At 42.1% G+C, this 19,667-nt stretch overlaps 1 protein-coding gene across 5 annotated transcripts in view; it reads left to right on the top strand.

Moving 5' to 3' along the window:
* LOC309542668 (proprotein convertase subtilisin/kexin type 5-like) overlaps nucleotides 1-19,667 on the top strand; it is a 169,289-nt gene that overhangs the window by 17,666 nt on the left and 131,956 nt on the right. For 4 of the 5 annotated variants that reach the window (XM_082241529.1, XM_082241531.1, XM_082241533.1 and 1 more), the window contains exon 2: nucleotides 6,260-6,364. In XM_082241529.1, coding sequence (XP_082097655.1) covers nucleotides 6,260-6,364 — 105 coding nt within the window. Of the gene's footprint in view, nucleotides 1-6,259; nucleotides 6,365-19,667 lie in introns of those variants that run through there. The other variant, XM_082241532.1, reaches the window with a different exon arrangement.

Genomic DNA, 19,667 nt, shown 5'->3' with positions numbered 1-19,667 from the left:
ATCCGATATGAGCAGGGATTTAAAATGGATTTCTTCATCCATTCCAATATTTCTCCACCTCACCATGCTGGATCGCCATTGTTCTTGGAATCTCAAGACTGAAAGCCGATGAGAGGCTAATCTGACTTCTTATTTATAAAGAACACATTTTTTTTTTAGTGTGCTGTTAATATTGGTTGACTTCCAGCACCTGAGTTGTTTTGAGCTGTTGCTCAGCAAAAGCTTGAACCTTCTGAGGTGCACAAAGGCTTTTGCAGAGGGTTGAACAAATCATTTTTCCATTAAATGAAGGAAGAGGTTTATGTATGAGTTACTCCTGAAAATCTACAGAATAATTGCCCCTTCACTTTTTATTAACTCACAATGCAAATAAAATATTTTATATTGACATATCAATAGATGAAATATAAAGGCTGTAACTGTAAATTTACAGAAACTGTAAATAATTTCTCACTATATTTGCATAGTGTATTGATAAATAACATTGCATAAAGATTGCCCACTTTAAAAGAAAAAAAGAGAAAGAAATAACAGTGGACATGTCTTGTAGTTACTAAATGTATATATCAACAGATCTCTTCTTGCCATTTCAAAATGTACCAGGGAGAAGGCTGGAATCATTATTGAAGCATATGAATTCTAGGCATGACAGTTATGCCAGATTGCTCTCTGGCAATTTTTAATCTGCTCTTTGAAGGAGTGTCATTTCTCAGTGACATTGCATTTGATGTTTAACTTTATGTGCAGATTCAGCATCTTCAAAGAGGAAATGGAAGGGGGCAAAAGATACTGATGTAGCCAACTGAAAATCATATTTAGAAGCTTACTAAGCAGTATGTCCTTGTTTTAGACCAATTGCTTTGATTCAAAGAGATAGTGTTTCAAACACAGAGCTCCACTGCAGGACATGAAGAAATCCTAGCATTTGCCATATGTTCATTAAGATGAGAGGTGAATATTTATTTCACAGTTGCTTGAAATAATCTTATTTTATGCATTTGCAGTAGAAAGGAGTAATGTAAACGTTGCAGTGAAATTGTGTGAGCTCACAGATGTAGAAAGGCACAAACTCATCATTGGAGGAATTGTAAACAAATGGTCTAATTTTTACCATACCTCCTTTGTGTTTAAGAAGGACTAAGATTACAGAACTATCAATATTTTATCTTGGTAAATATTATGTTCTGTTTTTCCTCACATACATTCTAAATATAGCAATCCAAAACAAGGGCAATACCCAGAGAGAGAAAGAGAGAGAGAGAAATTGGAATAATCAGATGATCAGAAGCACAGAGGAAGTTTTTTGAGATGACGTTAAAGTGAGAATAATCCATTCTTAAAAACGTCTCTATAGAAATATCATCAAATTGTATGTTGCCCAAGGAAAACAGGTTTTTAAAAAACCTGTTTAACTAAGCACCACTTTCAGTCACTCAGAGGTTTAGTCAGCTTCTGAGTATATTTGCCTAGTTGTATATGCAGTGTGTTTTTGCTGTTGTTGAGCTTCTCAGGGTAACTAAGGTTTTTTAAAATATAAAAATTCAGTAAGGTAGATAAAGATGTCAGTGTTGCTATATTTAAAATCGATACTGTACTTGACTAAGGGAGGTGGCTGGCTGATCTGCGATAAAGTCACAGCAGAATGGACTAGGTAGAAGAATCTCTTACTGTCTCCGACTGAGCTGCTGCTCAGAGTTTAGATGAGAGATAGGTAAGGCAGACTAAGAGATAACACAGTGTATGTGAAACTGCCTTTGAAGACTTGTTCATACCGAACACTGCTGCTAGGTTACTACCTGGAGCTGACCAAAGGGAAAAGACCCCATCAGTTCCATGCAACTAAATTGGTTGCCAGTTCTTCCCTGAGCACAATTCAAAGTCCTGTTCCTTACCTTTAAAGTTTTGGGATTCAGATATAAAAAACAGCACTTGAGCTTGCTGAGGTTGCTGCCAGAGGCGCTTCTCTGAATTCCCCTGCCTTCTGAAGTGAGGTGAGGGTGGTGGTGACAAGAGAAGGCCCTTGCAGCTGTGAAGCTCTCTGTATGGAATGCCCCCAGGTGTATTTTCAGTGTGGCTTTAATGTGAAAAGGTTGGGGGGGGGGCTGCTGCCTTTTATTCCTTGCTTGGGGTTTATTGTTCTACTGTGTTAATCCATATGCTTTTATTTTATTTTATTTCTATGACACTTGTGCCCTGCCCTGAGAGTTTTGTTAAATTTAAGGAGAGTATTAAAAAAATCAATACACAGGAAGAAGAGAAATGAAAAAAGGAAGAGGTTCACAAGAGAGAGAGAGAGAGAGATCAGCAAGGAGGACTGGAATCAGGACCTGAGGTTGTGTACATGGCCAGCTTAAAATGCAGCTAAGTTGCTGTTTTTCTCAATTCGGATCGAAGTTGGCTTGGGGGAAAATGCAGTGTTTTGTATATTAAAAAATGACAAGAGAGATACAAAATAGATATGGATTGTGACTTCCCAAACCATCCGTGGAAGTGCACTTGATGCAGAGTAAATGGAAGTGTGTACATAGCTTTAGGAAAGCATGGGGTCCATAGTAATAAGAAGGTAAAGAGCTGGAGAAGAGAGAAGGACAGAGAAGAGAGGTGTGCATGGCCAAGAGCAGCCAAGCTGCAGAATGCTGAAATTCTTCTAATATTTGGATACAGGCTTCAAGTACCCAAGTAGTAGTTTGCAAATTGAGTTTAAACAGTTACAACGGTCTATCAACATAATCATTAATTAGCTACGCAAATATTCAGACAAAGATAAGAGATGCAGGGAGTATATGGCCCATCTAGCCTTTTGAGCAAATTACTCAAGGAATATGTAGCAGTTAAGACTGCAATCATAAATTTAAGTTCAATATTATCATTCTTTTTGTTAAGAATATTGCACCCAGCAGCAGCCAGTAAAGGGGCATGAGTGGGGCACCCTTGCTCTCCTGGCCTCCAAACACAGTGGGTCTCTGATGTTTACCAAGAGGAAAATGGGAGGGGTAAGGGGCAGGTAAGGGGTGGGGAACTTAGCCTGGTACAGCGCAAAGAGACAGAGTCACCCTGCCTCTGCCCCTGCCCCTGCCACATGCTGCACCGAGCCAAGATCCCTGCACCCCATCCCTCCCTTGCCCCTCCCTACCTGTAGCCGCCAAGTGTCTTCCGCCCCCTCAATATTTGTTTGAAGGGGGCTCAGCCCCCCCCAATATTGAGAGGACCTGGTGCAATGTTGCGGAAGGCTGCACCAGCCTGCATGGTATATGGAGACTGTGGGGACTGGCACAGCCTAATAGAAGGCTGCGCTGGCCTGCACACATCAAGAGATGTGTGACATCACCTGCCACATGCATGCCATGTCACCCACATGCCATGTGCTGCCCCCTTAAAAAAAAATGTTGGGGGCAGCCTGATGTCACTGCAGTATATACATTAGTTCTGAGCACCAGAGTTGTCTGTTTCTTCTTTGAGTATTGCTGCATTGTACATAAGTAATTCCATATTGAACTGCACCAGTGGTACCTCAGGTTACAAACGCTTCAAGTTACAGACTCTGCTAACCCAGAAATAGTGCTTCAGGTTAAGAACTTTGCTTCAGGATGAGAACAGAAATTGGGCTCCCGCAGCGCAGCAGCAGCGGGAGGCCCCATTAGCTCAAGTGGTGCTTCAGGTTAAGAACAGTTTCAGGTTAAGTACGGACATCCGGAACGAATTAAGCACTTAACCTGAGGTACCACTGTATTCTTAAATCAGCAGCAGGCAGTTAAAACACTGAATGGCCTGGAGAAAACCTTCAGTTCCTTTTCTTTTTATGAAAATGCATTTTGTTTTGTATGCACCAAATAATGGATTGAAAAAGAATTTACCGTATTTTTTGCACCACAACACTCACTTTTTCCTCCTAAAAAGTAAGGGAAAATGTCTGTGCGTGTTATGGAGGGAATGCCTACGGGTGGCATGCCTACGGATTTTCCTCCTCTAAAAACTACGTGCGTGTTGTGGTCGAGTGCGTGTTATAGAGCGAAAAATACGGTAATTTCTTTCTCTAATATTATAGCTTTACAATAACTCCAGTCATTGGGGTGGAGTAAAGGTTCCTCATTAAAAAGTAGAACCTCTTTGATCTGTGTTAATTAAAGAGAGGCACATAGTAGATGAAATTACCGTACATTGAATATTTTGGCTTAATAACTACAGTATGTGGAAGCTCCCCACACAATTGAAAACCCTAAATTACTTGGGGAGCCTTCAAGAGTAGAAGAAGCTCCTTGCTTCAGACCTTTGCTCTCAATCTCACTGAGGCCTGTTAACGCAATAAAGAGGATCCTGTGGAGCAGGTGATTCATGACAGCACACTCTTGCTCCTAGGGGACCAGATTCAATTAACTCAGCATGCTAGTGGAACCTAGCGCAAGGGCTTCTACTAGTGCAATGGGGCTCCTCGCTCTCCGCCCCCAGTGCTGCCCCCAGATCCTTTCTGGAGGGTCAAGAGAGGGGGGATGAGAGGAGAAATGCTTGCAGTGACTGAATGATCAGGAGAGTGTGACGTTGAATTCCTCCCCTTGCTTTTGGTTATGTGTGAGGAGCATGAGCTCCTGAATGGGGCTTTTGTCAGTCCTGAGCCTATAAGCACAAATCCTTTGCTTGATTGTTGTGAGTTATTGTGCCTAGGTGCCCACAGACAATGTTTTGTTAGGTAGCCAATTGAAGTGAAACCTATATTGCTTATTGCTATAAGATTAGATAGTTGTATAACTTTATATTTATGATGGTATAAGAGAGCACTTCCTTTTCAATAGTTTTTTTCTAATAGGATCACCTACAAAGATTGGTTAGGAGAACCACTACTGGATAGCAGGTAGTCACACATTGCTATCTCTTTGCAAGCTTTATAGCACCAACTGTGCTGTCATAACTGTCACACATCTCTGTGACACGGACAGCATACAATGCTGGCAACACCTAACTGGTGGCTGCAATTCTTCCCCATCCTCCAGTGTGTTAAGTCTTTTGGTAAACTGGACTGGACTGCAAAAGGAGTTCAGTTTAAATATCAAAAATTATGCCAAACCCGTGAGTGAAGAAAACGAGGAAGAAATGGTTTTAGTTTCTGCATATAGTGAATACTTTGGAATGAAGATATGAAACTCGCCTCTGCAGGGAGAGAATTCACAGAGAACATTTCTCCTGGGCTGCCAAAACCTGAACATGTAAAAATGATGGAAGAGAATTCCTACTGCCAATCTTAACACAAGAGAGTTTCTGTAGGGAAGGGGGTGGTCTTTCAAATGCCATTTAGGGCTTTAAACACTAATGTGGACATATTTAATTCAGCTGGAAAATGAATTGGCATCCAACACAACTGTTTTAAAGCAGGGGTTATATAAGTTTGAAATGGAGGCTTTCAAACCCCTGAGGCTTGTCTTTTAACCTCATGCTTTGTAAAGGTCTGAATATAACGCTGGAATTGTCAGTGGTATTCTTATTTTTTAAATTATATCTAAAGTGAATCTATAATTTTAAAAAAAGTTCATTTAAAAAGATAGTTGTGTGCTGGTTTTCTAATTTTTAATAAAAGGAATAATCTAAAGTTCTAATAGAATTTATTCCTTGTGATACTTCAGATGGATTTTGTTTTGTGAACTAATGATATAAAAAGCTGAATATAGTACCTTTTACAATGAATTTCCTTGAGCGCACTGGATAGCAATACGGCATAATGATGAGAGTGTTGTACTATGACCTGGGAGACTGGGGCTTGATCCCTACTCAGCCATGCAGCTCATTGGGTGACCCTGCTAAGAGATTTCTTACCACCTCACCATTTCTTAGCCTAACCCATCTCCCAGGGTTGATGTGAAGATGGACTGGGGAGGAGGAGAATCATGTACACCACCTTGAGCTCCTTGGAAGAGAAGAGTGTGTGTGAGAGAGAGACTGATTATTTTTATGCTTTTTTTGTGAAAATGGGTGGTAATTTGGACAAAATTACTTAAAATGCTGCATATAAATTAGACATTAAAAAAGATAGAGACAGACAGAATAAGCAGCTCAGTTATAATATATGGTTATGCAGCTATGCCTTGAGGACAGTCCATCCATTTCATATCATATGTCCTTTTGAAAGATGAGCGCTGAGGATCAAGTAAAACAGCAGGAAATTGCATAATTTATAATGCTGGTTTTCTTAAAACAAAAAACCCAGACAAACTGTTTTTAATAAGTTAAATCTCCCTCTTTTCTCCCTCTCCACTTTTCCCCTTCTCTACAGATTGGAGCACTGAAGGATTACTACCACTTCTACCATAGTAAAACGATTAAAAGGTCAGTTCTCTCAAGTAGAGGTACTCACAGCTTCATTTCAATGGAACCAAAGGTAAGATAACACAGCTAGCCAGTCATATAAGATGCAAGCACTTACATTTTTAATTTGAAATTTTACACTAGGCGACATTTACCTGGATGGCATCTAAGATTTCAAGAGCTGACATATTATCTGTTCATTGAGCTTCTGCTTCACATTAGGATATAATGAAGACAATATTGTATTATTAACAGATGTGCTGTCCTAAGATGTACAACCTAGTTCATAAGGGACTGGCGTATGTATCTGGTGATCTGTAGATCAACCTTCACTAATTTAAGCAGCCCCAAATTAGTATAATAGTTTCTTGGTATTCTCTTTGCAAGTAGTAGCCCCGTCTTAGAATGAAGAAATATACCTTGTGACAGTAGATGATACTGCTATGCAATCTCAGGAAACCGCATGTTGTACAGCAGTTGTTCTGGCTGGGTTGCAGCCTTTGGCACAGTGTAGCAGATGTCGGTGCATTGCACCTGTGTTCACTCAGAGGCTGCAGTCCTGAAACCATTTCCTTACTTTGGAGTAGTCCAGCTGTTTGGTGAAGTGCTTTGAAATGTAAATGACTTGAGGGGTATTGCATACCAGCCACAAGTAGTTTGTGGATAAGGTTGCTAGATGTCTTCTGTTTTTTTCCTAACAAGAGCCTTCTTTAACTGCTTCACAACAGGCAGAAATGCAACACACCAACTTTTCCTAGAATGCAGAAGATGGAAAAGTTGTGCCTCTTTAATTTCTTATTGTTATGCAACTTTTACAATGTATGGATCTTCCATGGGGAAAAGAAAGATGGTACTTATTTGACAAGTTTTTTTAAATGTATCAGGAACAATTTCAATTTTTACACTTCTGTTTTTAATAGTATATTCTGACTTCTGTTGAATTTGTAGATATCTTTTTCCTTTGTAACATACTTCTCATGATACTTTTCCATTATTATAGCTATGCCAAACTTTGGCCCTCACTTTTACTTTTTCTTTTAGGCAGAAATGATAGACTTTCATGTGTGGGGAGGGAAGGTGTTGTAAACCTCTTCCAAGCATGCCATTTCCCTAAGGTTGTTCGTGGCTGGTAACATCCACTGTGTTTCCCCTCTCAGCTACCTGTTGGCTGCCATTTCCATCACAGCCAATTAAGGAACTTGTACATTTCAGTATGTGTCTTGATATGCCAGTTGCTTGATGTTTTGAAGTACAACATGTACAGATAGCTAACACAACACAAGGGTTATGCTCCTGGGCATAATCACTTAAAGCAATTGGGGGCGGGGGTTGATTGCTGGGCTTTGGGAAGTAGCCAGGAGAACTCTGACAGGGTCCCAAAGTCCCCCCACCTGCTTCTCAGAGCCCAGCCAGCAGCCCTCCTGCTTTGGAAAGGTACATGCTACCTGCCAGATAGCTTGCAATAGTAATGTGGCACCATCTTTGTCACAAGTACAAATCCTAGAGTATATGCATGTTAGTAGACCATGGAAGTGGAGGAAACCCACACCAAGAACTGTTATAAGACAGTCTCATTTCTTTGGCAAGAGTTAAGCAATTGTTGGTCATTTGTTGCATGTGATCCAGTTTATTTGCATTTCACAGAATATCTTAATGTTTAACCACATGGCTAATTTGGTAGCAATGTATGGAAAATTAGCACATTGTAAACTCTTTTTTCTATTTGTTTGTTTGTTTATCTTTCTATTAATTGTTGTGTTTTCATTCTGTTCATTAAACAAGCTAGAATTTCATATTAGAATTGTCATTTGAAAGACTTGGTTTTACTAACAACATAGGATTACTGATGGAAATGAACATAAATGTTCACTGGCAAACTGAGATCTTAAAGGTAAAGGTACCCCTGCCCGTACGGGCCAGTCTTGCCAGACTCTAGGGTTGTGCGCTCATCTCACTCTATAGGCCGGGAGCCAGCGCTGTCCGCAGACACTTCCGGGTCACGTGGCCAGCGTGACAAAGCTGCATCTGGCGAGCCAGCGCAGCACACGGAACGCCGTGTACCTTCCCGCTGGTAAGCGGTCCCTATTTATCTACTTGCACCCGGGGGTGCTTTTGAACTGCTAGGTTGGCAGGCGCTGGGACCGAACGACGGGAGCGCACCCCGCCGCGGGGGTTCGAACCGCCGGCCATGCGATCGGCAAGTCCTAGGCGCTGAGGTTTTACCCACAGCGCCACCCGCGTCCCTAAGATCTTACCTTGTTATAAAAGCCATGCTTGACTTCTTGCATTTATAGCTCGCCTTCTTCATAATTATCCTGACTGTCAGCAGATGGCTCAAAAGGTTCAGCCTTCATATTCTTAATTGTGCATGCATTTGTTTAAATGGCATATCAGAAAATTTTCTCTCCCTCGCTGTTTCCTAAGCCCTTTGTGAGGTTCCATTAGTCTGACAATCTCATTGTAGATTGCTGAACAAGAAAGATTCATCTACAACTTTACAATGATTCACTTCCTAATCAGTGTGACAAATAGATTAGGATGTGAAATGTAGTCAATAAGATTGCACTCATTCCTTTCCTTTTACTTAAACTGCTCATTAGACTGGCTGTAAGGATGGACTATCACTTTGAGATTGCGTAGATACACTGTGCTGAAGCAAGTTGTGGAAAAAAGTAGTAATATCCATTGTCCACTTGTTCCTGTTATCAGAAACCTAAGCTCCAAAAAACAGGCAGGTGTCATGTTTCAACAAGTTGCAGTGTTGATAGCACTTGTCTTGAAGGCAGATTAAAGTCTTTGGATTTTTACGTTGAAGGAAAGCTGGTTATTGTTCCATTAACTTGCAAGAGATGTAACACAACCTGATGAAATCTAAACATTTAATAGCATTGATCTTGCAGAGGACATAGGGGTGTGTGTGTATGAGGTTTACTGTGATATATTTGGTTCCACTATGCCTCATTAACTAGAGTCCTTAACTAAGTCCTTAACTAGAAGTATTCCATGCATCCCACATAATGTTTAAAAGACTCAGCCCATGCATATGCTGCAAACCAGCAAAACTGCTGCTTGAGTCATGCATAAAGGGCAGCATACAGGCTAACAGCCTTTATATACTATGCCAGACATATGGATCACCTATATGAAGAACGGCATTTTTGTTAAACATGGCCTCAGACTGCCTCAGGTCCTCCCAGGGGAGGCTGGGGTGAAGCCAGGGCACATGTAATTAGAAGAGAGAGATGTTGCATCTCAAAGAGCAAGTCTGATGGTCCAGTCAAGTTCTAGTGGTAGGTCATATCCAGAGGGCAGAGACTTGAAGTGCTTTCTGTGGCCTCCGAATCTGCCTCTGAACCTCATGGAGCATCAGGGCCAGAGAACGTGACACTACCATAATTTCAAGTGGGAGAATTATGCATATAAAAGCAGATATTTTGAAGCTAAACTAGCACTGTCACTCCATATAATTCTGAAGATAATTTCGAATCCCAGCTGACTTCAAGTTGCAGACAGGGGCGTATAAGGGGGGACGGGGGGGCGGTCCACCCTGGGTGCCATCATGAGGTGGGGTGACATGCTGGCCGAACCCAAACCCCCTTTTGCACAAATAAACACTGGTGGGACCCATAGAATCCCGTTTGCCCTTTTAAGTGTCACCCTTTTAAGGAGGTTCTGCCCCTAGAGGCCGCTGCTCTGAGGAGCGATGCGAGCCATTCCCAAGCCTCACCTTGCCAGCTCCAGAGCCGCGGAACCTCGCAGCAGCTTTGGAGGGCAGCCATTCCTCCATCCAGCCTCGCGCACCTGTGCACCAAAGCAAGTGAGGCGCGGCGGCGTTCCTTTGCCTCCCCTGTTCATTGGTGCTTGGTGCTTTACTTTATATTCACTTGCTAAGTACTGAAGATCAATGAACACAAGGTGCAGCTGCTGTATAGGGTGACATTAACTAGCACAAGGTGGTTGTATCATTAGGCCAGGCATAGGCAAATTTGGCCCTCCAGATGGTTTGAGACTACAATTCCCATCATCCCTGACCACTGGTCCTGTTAGCTAGGGGTGATGGGAGTTGTAGTCCCAAAACATCTGGAGGGCTGAGTTTGCCTATGCCTGCATTAGGCAGATAGGCTTGAAGCTGCTCTATCTCCTTGCAGAGGAAGCAGTCCTAGGTTAGAAGTGAGTAGTTGCAAAGTTACTTCTGACATTTTTGAGTAAGACCTGTTTGTATAACTCCTGCTATTTCCATAGATGATATTTTTATTAGAGGCTTACGTGAATTGCTGAAACAGGTACACTGTCTAAAAGGTAAATACAAATATATGTCTATATTGCCATTTTTAGGGCAATTTCCTGTTTGCTTTGAGCCTTAATTCAAATCTCTGAATAGTTATTCTAAAATTCAGTTTACATTGCTAGACATCATGTGAGAGGAGTTTTTCAAAACAAAAATTAATCAAGAGTTATCTTAGGTCCACTATGAGTCAAGTTCAGCTCTCTGGCTTGGCCATCTTGTCAATTGAAAACAAAGTAGCGAAAGGAATTGATTTTGATGATGTGATTTCAAAATTTGCAGAGAACAAAGTTAGGAAAAAAATGTTTTAAGTGCTTATGCTCACAATGTTAAGTAAATAAACCAGAAAATAACACTTGCAACTGTAAGTACACTATCTTATTTTTCCTTCTTTTAATAATTTCAATGTGTGCGTGGGGGGGGGGGGTGACAAGAAATTTCCTGCTCTGGGTATCACCTGACCTTTCTACACCACTGGCTGCAGATAATTCTGTAAAGGGCTGACAAGAGGGAGAGAGCCTCAGCAAAACCTACACAGGAGAGTGTAACTGCTCCCTAAAGCAACCATTCTTTCACTTAGAGAAAGTAAAGAGATTGCAGATTACTATTCTGAATTATAAGACTCTGACATGAGCAGTTAATGCAATGAAGAAGGGACAGAGTGAAATGATAACAAGAGAGAAGAAAAGGAAACAAGTTGTGCTTGCCCATCTTAGCAAATCTTCTTTTCATTAAATCAAGGAAATCAATTCTCCTGTCATTGCCCTTCTCTTACCATGTATAACACGGCTTCTCTTGAATTTCACATATTGGTAGAAATGCTGGATTATATTGAGTAGGCCCTAGAGGGGAATGTGGGGTGAAAGACTCATCTGAATGAGTCATGGGATAATGCAGCAGGACTCTAGAGAAGCACAGACACAGCCATATTTTCATAAACCCATTTATGCTGTATCGTGTAGCCCTTTGTAATTAATTTATATGCATTCAACAGCTTCCTTTGGTCAAACACTGCTGTTTCCTTTTTTGCCCAGAATGTTTGGTGTGAAGCAAATAGCAGGTGTTCATGATGTGCATTCGCAATTGTACATAATCTGTATGTGAGCAGCTAGAAGAATCCCAGACAGGAAATGGAAAAGTGGATAAAGGGGGGCACACAAGCTCACGATGGGGACAATTTAAAGTCATCTTAAAATCAGAGCATTTGAGATGAGAGTTATGCATTTCAGTATAAAGCATTTACTTATAAATGTAAAGTGCATGGAAATTATTTTATTATTTTTCATCTTTTCTTGATACATATGTAGAATAATGTGGTGAAATTATTTGAAAAACAGCAGTTGAAGGCTTTCATATTTCACATTTCAATATGAGACAGAATATTACAGAGACTCAGAATTACTCAAGGCATATTTAGAGAGTTCAACAGGACCAGGTCCTAAAGGGAGGGAGGGAGGGAGGGGGAGATTGCTGTTAGCTGCACTCTGGGAGAAGTTAGGAGACTTTATTCAGTTTATGTTGCCAGCAAAGGAAAGACGGCAAGTGGCTAATCTGGCTGACAGGCTGGTGTGTTTCAGGTTGATCTAGAAAAGGAATAAATGGAGAAATAGTTGATTTGTATCATAAGGGGCAATAATTTGGGGGGAAAGAAAAGCTAATTTACAGAGCTGGCTGCCATAGGATCCTATAGCAGAGGTGAGAGCGCAAGGGAACATGTTGGAAAGAAATTATGCAGAATGCACTAGGAGTGTGAAAAGAGCAAAGGGCTAGTTTTATAGGGGTCCAACAGTCTCTGAATTCAGAATTTGCATAACAACTTGAAATAAAGGCATGTGTCTGCCTTTTAATACTGTATATTTAGAGTTACTTTCATAATTATGTTATTTAGCTAATTCTAAAAGGAAAGTGCCCGGTTGAAACTCTTACATATGTAAGAAACGTATGTTGAAACTCTTAAATATTTTTTCAAGTAGTTTGTGGGTTCTGAACCAGAATGAGGACAGTGCATATAGAAAGTGTCCCAGTGAACATAAAAGTGGCATAGAATCATAGAATCATAGAGTTGGAAGAGACCACAAGGGCCATCGAGTCCAACCCCCTGCCAAGCAGGAAACACCATCAGAGCACTCCTGACATATGGTTGTCAAGCCTCTGCTTAAAGACCTCCAAAGTAGGAGACTCCACCACACTCCTTGGCAGCAAATTCCACTGTCGAACAGCTCTTACTGTCAGGAAGTTCTTCCTAATGTTTAGGTGGAATCTTCTTTCTTGTAGTTTGGATCCATTGCTCCGTGTCCGCTTCTCTGGAGCAGTAGAAAACAACCTTTCTCCCTCCTCTATGTGACATCCTTTTATATATTTGAACATGGCTATCATATCACCCCTTAACCTCCTCTTCTCCAGGCTAAACATGCCCAGCTCCCTTAGCCGTTCCTCATAAGGCATCGTTTCCAGGCCTTTGACCATTTTGGTTGCCCTCTTCTGGACACGTTCCAGTTTGTCAGTGTCCTTCTTGAATTGTGGTGCCCAGAACTGGACACAGTACTCCAGGTGTGGTCTGACCAGAGCAGAATACAGTGGCACTATTACTTCCCTTGATCTAGATGCTATACTCCTATTGATGCAGCCCAGAATTGCATTGGCTTTTTTAGCTGCCGCGTCACACTGTTGGCTCATGTCAAGTTTGTGGTCAACCAAGACTCCTAGATCCTTTTCACATGTACTGCTCTCAAGCCAGGTGTCCCCCATCTTGTATTTGTGCCTCTCATTTTTTTTGCCCAAGTGCAATACTTTACATTTCTCCCTGTTAAAATTCATCTTGTTTGTTTTTGCCCAGTTCTCTAATCTGTCAAGGTCGTTTTGAAGTGTGATCCTGTCCTCTGGGGTGTTAGCCACCCCTCCCAGTTTGGTGTCATCTGCAAATTTGATCAGGATGCCCTTGAGTCCATCATCCAAGTCGTTGATAAAGATGTTGAATAAGACCGGGCCCAAGACAGAACCCTGTGGCACCCCACTAGTCACTCTTCTCCAGGATGAAGAGGAACCATATCATTATGTATTATGTTCCTGAACATAAAGGGAGAGTTCCCATCATCATGTAGTAAAAATGGTAGTAGCTCTCATGCATGAGAAGAAAATACAGTCGTACCTTGGAAGTCGAATGGAATCCGTTCCGGAGGTCCGTTTGACTTCCAAAATGTTTGTAAACCAAAGCGTGGCTTCTGATTGGCTGGAAGCTGCAGAAGCCCCATTGGACATTCAGCTTCCAAAAATACCGTATTGGCCCAAATATAAGCTGCACCCACTAATAAGCCGTACCTTTAAAATTCTTGGGGGGAGAAAAAAAAGACAATACCTGAATATAAGCTGCTCCTTTAAAATTGGGTTACAGGCTGAAAATTGCTGCAGTTGGTAGAATTGTAACTCTGAGCCAATTTAAGCCTTTGATCTTGCAAGCCCACAAAAAGTACCATACAATTGCTAAAATCGCAAATTGCTATTCAATCGCTACAATTCTGCAGCCACTTATACCCACAAATTTACTTCATTTTCTACCTCTTTTTGCCTTTTATCACATTATCATAAAGATTCCAAATATGGTAAAAACTTAGAAAAATGCTGTTTTGATTAAAAAGGTCAGAATCAAATACACATTTATACATCACCCTTGGTCGTTTTAATCCAGAAAACATGAACACCAGAAGAGTCCTGCTCAATTTCAATAGAAAAATTATGGAACAGAAATAGCACAGACCTAGTCATGTGTATAGGACGCGGGTGGCGCTGTGGGCTAAAGCCTCAGCGCCTAGGGCTTGCCGATCGAAAGGTCGGCGGTTCGAATCCCCGCGGCGGGGTGCGCTCCCGCTGCTCGGTCCCAGCGCCTGCCAACCTAGCAGTTCGAAAGCACCCCCGGGGGCAAGTAGATAAATAGGTACCGCTTACCAGCGGGAAGGTAAACGGCGTTCCGTGTGCGGCTCTGGCTCGCCAGAGCAGCGTTGTCACGCTGGCCACGTGACCCGGAAGTGTCTCCGGACAGCGCTGGCCCCCGGCCAATAGATGTGAGATGGGCGCACAAACCCCAGAGTCTGTCAAGACTGGCCCGTTCGGGCAGGGGTACCTTTACCTTTACCTTTTAGTCATGTGTATTCAGAAGTACCTCTGGGTTCAATGGAATTTATTTTCATATAAGTGTGTAGGAGTGCAGCCTAAGCAGTACAGTGGAACCTCGGGTTACATACGCTTCAGGTTACAGACGCTTCAGGATACAGACTCCGCTAACCCAGAAATAGTACATCAGGTTAAGAACTTTGCTTCAGGATGAGAACACAAATCGTGCTCCGGTCGCACGGCGGCAGCAGGAGGCCCCATTAGGTAAAGTAGTGCTTCAGGTTAAGAACGGTTTCAGTTTAAGAACAGACCTCCGGAACGAATTAAGTACTTAACCCAAGGTACCACTGTATATGCTCTGTATAACAAAATGCTTAAGACATGTGGTATCTAAAACCATGACATGAAATATTGGGGCTTAAATGTTGACCCCCCATCAAACAAATATTCAGCTTATTTTGACCATAGTGCACCTTGGATTGCTTCTACTGTATATTCAAAACATTTTGTTGTTGTTGTTGTTGTTGTTGTTGTTGTTATTTAGCTTAGGGACTACACTTTCATTCTCTTATTCATTCCAATGTCTAAGTTACTTCAAGCCAGGGATGCCATATTTTGAAGAGTAGGTGTCCGAGAATAGACACCACAAAGCCACTGCTTCCCATTTTGAAGGATTTAGGCATTAAAGAAGTGACAATTTCCCAGCCTTTCTCCCTCCCTTGCAATGCACCCACAGGGGGTTTGAAGCTGCCTCTAACTGCCACCCCTCGAACAAGCCGGGGCACAACAGAGCTTCTGTCCTATTTATTTTTTCCCCCTTGGAAGAAGGGAGACAGAGAAAGGATGGAGAGGACACATGCCCCAGGCTTGATGCAGGCCAGGACTGGCGGGGAAGAGATGGGTGGGGAAGGAGCCGCCCTCCAGCGGAGGATCCTCGCAGCCGTGGAGCCTTAGGGCCTGGCGTCTCCTCCCCTGGGGTTGTGTCTGCCTGCTTCCCTTGCTCCACACAGCAAACATTGTTTCCTCTGCCACCTCTTCCCCTAGACTGGCTAACTGACCAGTCCTTCTCCTCCTTTCTGTCCATGGATTAATAGTACTTGATGACCTCGGGGACAAGGTGTGGGAAGGGTGTTTTGGTATTTGGAGATGCTTCTGCAAATCTCATTGTGATGCTAAATGATGTTTGCAAAGCATGCTTTCTGGGCTATTTTGTCACCAATGGAACACAATAAAATGATGTACGTATGCTGTGCCCTAGGGGCATTTAATCTCATGAGTTAATAATGTAATCGTACTATTATTACCTTAGTATAAATGCTCGGACACTAGAATACCTCTTCTGAATACATGCTTGTGTTTCCTTGAGCAGAATTTAAATCAGTGCATGAATTGTCAGTAGAATAATTTATTTTGTAAATGATCTAAGGATACTTAAAATTAGTATATGCTGATTTCTGAAGGGCTCATATATGGCCTGAACTGTAATGCTAGGCTAAGTAGAAAAGAAATCAGTTTGATGGCTCAACCATGCCTTTAATATAAGATTAACACATTTTTGAATACAAAAGCTCAAAATCTTGCTATTTCAGAATCTGAACCCCCAAAGTAATTGAAAAGGGCAGATTATTAAAATTACACCTCCGAAATACCTTTGATTCTTCATCAGATAATTTGTATTTCTAAAATGATGTTTGCTTGATAACATATATTAGATAAAATGATGGGGCTTTGCTTTAGTTTAATAAAAAGTTAATATGAACTTTACAATGCAATGGGAGGTTCATGGATCAAACATCAAATGTGCAATTAATCAAATGATGTGATCATAAAACAGGAAAATAATGGAAGATTTTCAGATTCCCCCTCATTCCTTTTTAATTCTTTAGCAATGCAGAGCTTTTCACTGGAACTAGGGGAACGCCATGGCTTTGAAGATAAGGAAGAGGCAGGCTGTGCTGGACAACTAAGCAAAATCAGCTTTACTCCATCCCACAGTCAGCCACCTCTCTGGATCTCTGGTCATCCATATTCCTCTTAGAGAACTACTGAGAGAGGGGGGCAGTGTAAAAAGAGACCCAGTGCCATTTTTGAGGCCCTTATTAGGGCCATGTTAAGTATCGTGATTTAGTTTACTGAAATTGAGAGTCCTTAAATGCATTACTGCACAGCTTTCCAAACCTGTGTGGCGACACGTTAGTGTGTCAATGCTGTGTGTAGGTGTGTCACACGAACGCTCCCTGCACTCCTCCCAGGACTGGAAAGGGATTTGTTTAACCTCTGAGTTGCTAGTAAAACTGAATTACTGTGTGACAAAATGATGCATGTCTGAAAAGCATGTCACCAACATGAAAAGTTTGGAAAGCTATGCATTACTGTGTGTTTAATTCTGGAATGTTCCCCAGTAATTCTTGTGTGATTGGTTAACTCTGGTCATATGGGAGGTTTCTTATTACAGTGTCCATTTTGTTGTGTGAGTTGTTGTTGTTTAGTTGTGTCCGACTCTTCGTGACCCCATGGACCAGAGCACACCAGGCACTCCTGTCTTCCACTGCCTCCTGGAGTTTCATCAAATTCATGTTGGTCACTTCTATAACACGGTCCAACCATCTCATCCTCTGTCGTCCCCTTCTCCTTGTGCCCTCAATCTTTCCCAACACCAGAGGTTTTTTTTCCCCCAGAGAGTCTTCTCTTCTCATGAGGTGGCCAAAGTATTTGAGCCTCAGCTTCAGGATCCGTCCTTCCAGTGAGCACTTGGGGTTGATTTCCTTCAGAATGGATAGGTTTGATCTTTTTGCAGTCCATGGGACTCTCAAGAGTCTCTTCCAGCAGCACTTGTGTGAGTACTTGACTGTAATGGCTGCATTTCAAAGAACACTGAAGAAGAGACAGTGTTAGATAACTCTGTCTCTAAACACAATGCAGGAGGAGTGTTAATGTTTCTGTGTGAATGCATGTGACAGAAAGAAGTATAGAAGATGTTCTCCCCAAGAAGCAGTAAGGAGAAGTCTGCTGGAAGGAGAAAGTGGAAATCTCTCAGAAGCAGCTGCATGGCCAAGCTGGGTCATGGCCAGAAGGTTGAGAGCAAGTACTGGAAAGAGAGAAAGACACACTTAGTTTGAATGTTAAGGAAGAACCTGTAATCTTCAACTAAGAAAAAACTGAGCCCATGCTTGGATAAGCATATGAATATAAATACTTTGCATATATTCTGACCTAGCTATATGTTCTGCAAGGAAAATCTTTTGAATATTTTAGCAAGTGTTTGAACATAGTTTTAATTTCAAGAAAAGAGTCAGTATTGCATGTGGTTTGGCTTCCTGGCTGCAATTTAGCTACTCTGCCAACAGGCCAGCCAACCCACAAGGCCAGGTGAGGTGGCTGCTTCAGGCAGCAGAATTCACAGGGGTAGCAGATCCTGATGTAGATCTTTATCCCACCCCCTTGTTCCTGATGTAGATCTTTATCCCACCCCCTTGTTCCTGATGTAGATCTTTATCCCACCCCCTTGTTCCTGATGTAGATCTTTATCCCACCCCCTTGTTCCTAATGTAGATCTTTATCCCACCCCCTTGTTCCTGATGTAGATCTTCACTCACCATTTCTTCCCTGGCTGGGGGAGACGCCATTTTGTGGTTCACCCCAAGTGTTAATATGTCTTGGGCCAGCCCCGGGGTTCTCTCACACACAAAATACAGAACTTGATACAGTGGTGCCCCGCAAGACGAATGCCTCGCAAGACGGAAAACTCGCTAGACGAAAGAGTTTTCCGTTTTGGAGGTGCTTTGCAAAACGAATCTCCTATGGGCTTGCTTCGCAAGCCGAAAATGTCTTGCGAGTTCCTGCGGGGTTTTTTTCCTCCCCCCCTTTTTCTAAGCCGCTAAGCCGCTTATCAGCTGATCCGATAAGCCGCTAATAGCGCTAATCCACTAATCCGTCAATGGGCTTGCTTCGCAAGACGAAAAAACCGCTAGACGAAGAGAAACACAGAACGGATTCTTTTCGTCTTGCGAGGCACCACTGTAAATGTGCTTCTTCCTTTGCTGCATGCTGCCCAACAAGGCAGTTAAACCTTTTCCCCTATAGCAACTCTTGCTGCTTTGCTTATGACAAGGTGAACTATGCTGACTACTTGCCAATTTACTATCACCAGGTGACAGTCTTCCTGTGGAATACCCTGAGTTATGTCAGAACTTTATGAATTGACAGTTCTTAGTTCAGCTGTCTGGCAGCAGAGCTTTTGAACAAATTCCTGTTGGCCAAACCATTGATTTAAGACTAAACAAAGACACACAGATATCAAAGTTCAGCCGAAGTACAGCAATATCCAGCCTAAAATTGGATGCTGTGAAGAGATACTACATCACAGGACAACACAGGAGTGGTTTCCATAGTCAAATAAGAAAAATAGGGCAGAATAATTTATCAGATCTAACCTATGCCCTTCTTCTTCATGAAATCTACAAGATTATTAGCAATAACTTCAGCTGGTTTTTCTCTTTTTGAGCCGTTCTCCAGAGTGAAGTGGCGGAGATGCTTCGCTCACAGTATTCTGCACACAGAATACTGCTGTTCTGTGATGATACTGGGGAACTGCTGAACTGAATTGTCTGCTTTCAGCCACAGTCAGTTTCACCCTTCTGACAAAGATAATCCAATTCCTGGTCCAGGGATTTCATAATTTTTTCTTGAGCCCTCTTGACTTTATTGTGATCAACTACTAGTCTCTTCTTCAGTGATCAAGTCAGCATCCATAAAGGTGGCAGTGGTGATGGCAGCTGTGGCAAGCAGGCCAACACCCTATCTGATGCTCTGCGTAGGAACTTTATCTACTTCTACTGTATTGTACTCTATTTTTCTTAGAAGTGGAAGGCTCACTTGGTTTTCCTAATGTCAGTTCATAACTTCCATCTTGGTCATCAGCTATTTGTGGGGGCAGCCCTGTTCAGGGAAGTTTTTAACGTGTGATATTTTACTGTATTTTCGG

This window comes from Podarcis vaucheri (assembly GCF_965113315.1).
Source record: "Podarcis vaucheri genome assembly, chromosome: 11".
In the NCBI taxonomy this organism is placed as follows: domain Eukaryota; kingdom Metazoa; phylum Chordata; class Lepidosauria; order Squamata; family Lacertidae; genus Podarcis; species Podarcis vaucheri.
This window is presented reverse-complemented; position numbering and strand designations above follow the sequence as displayed.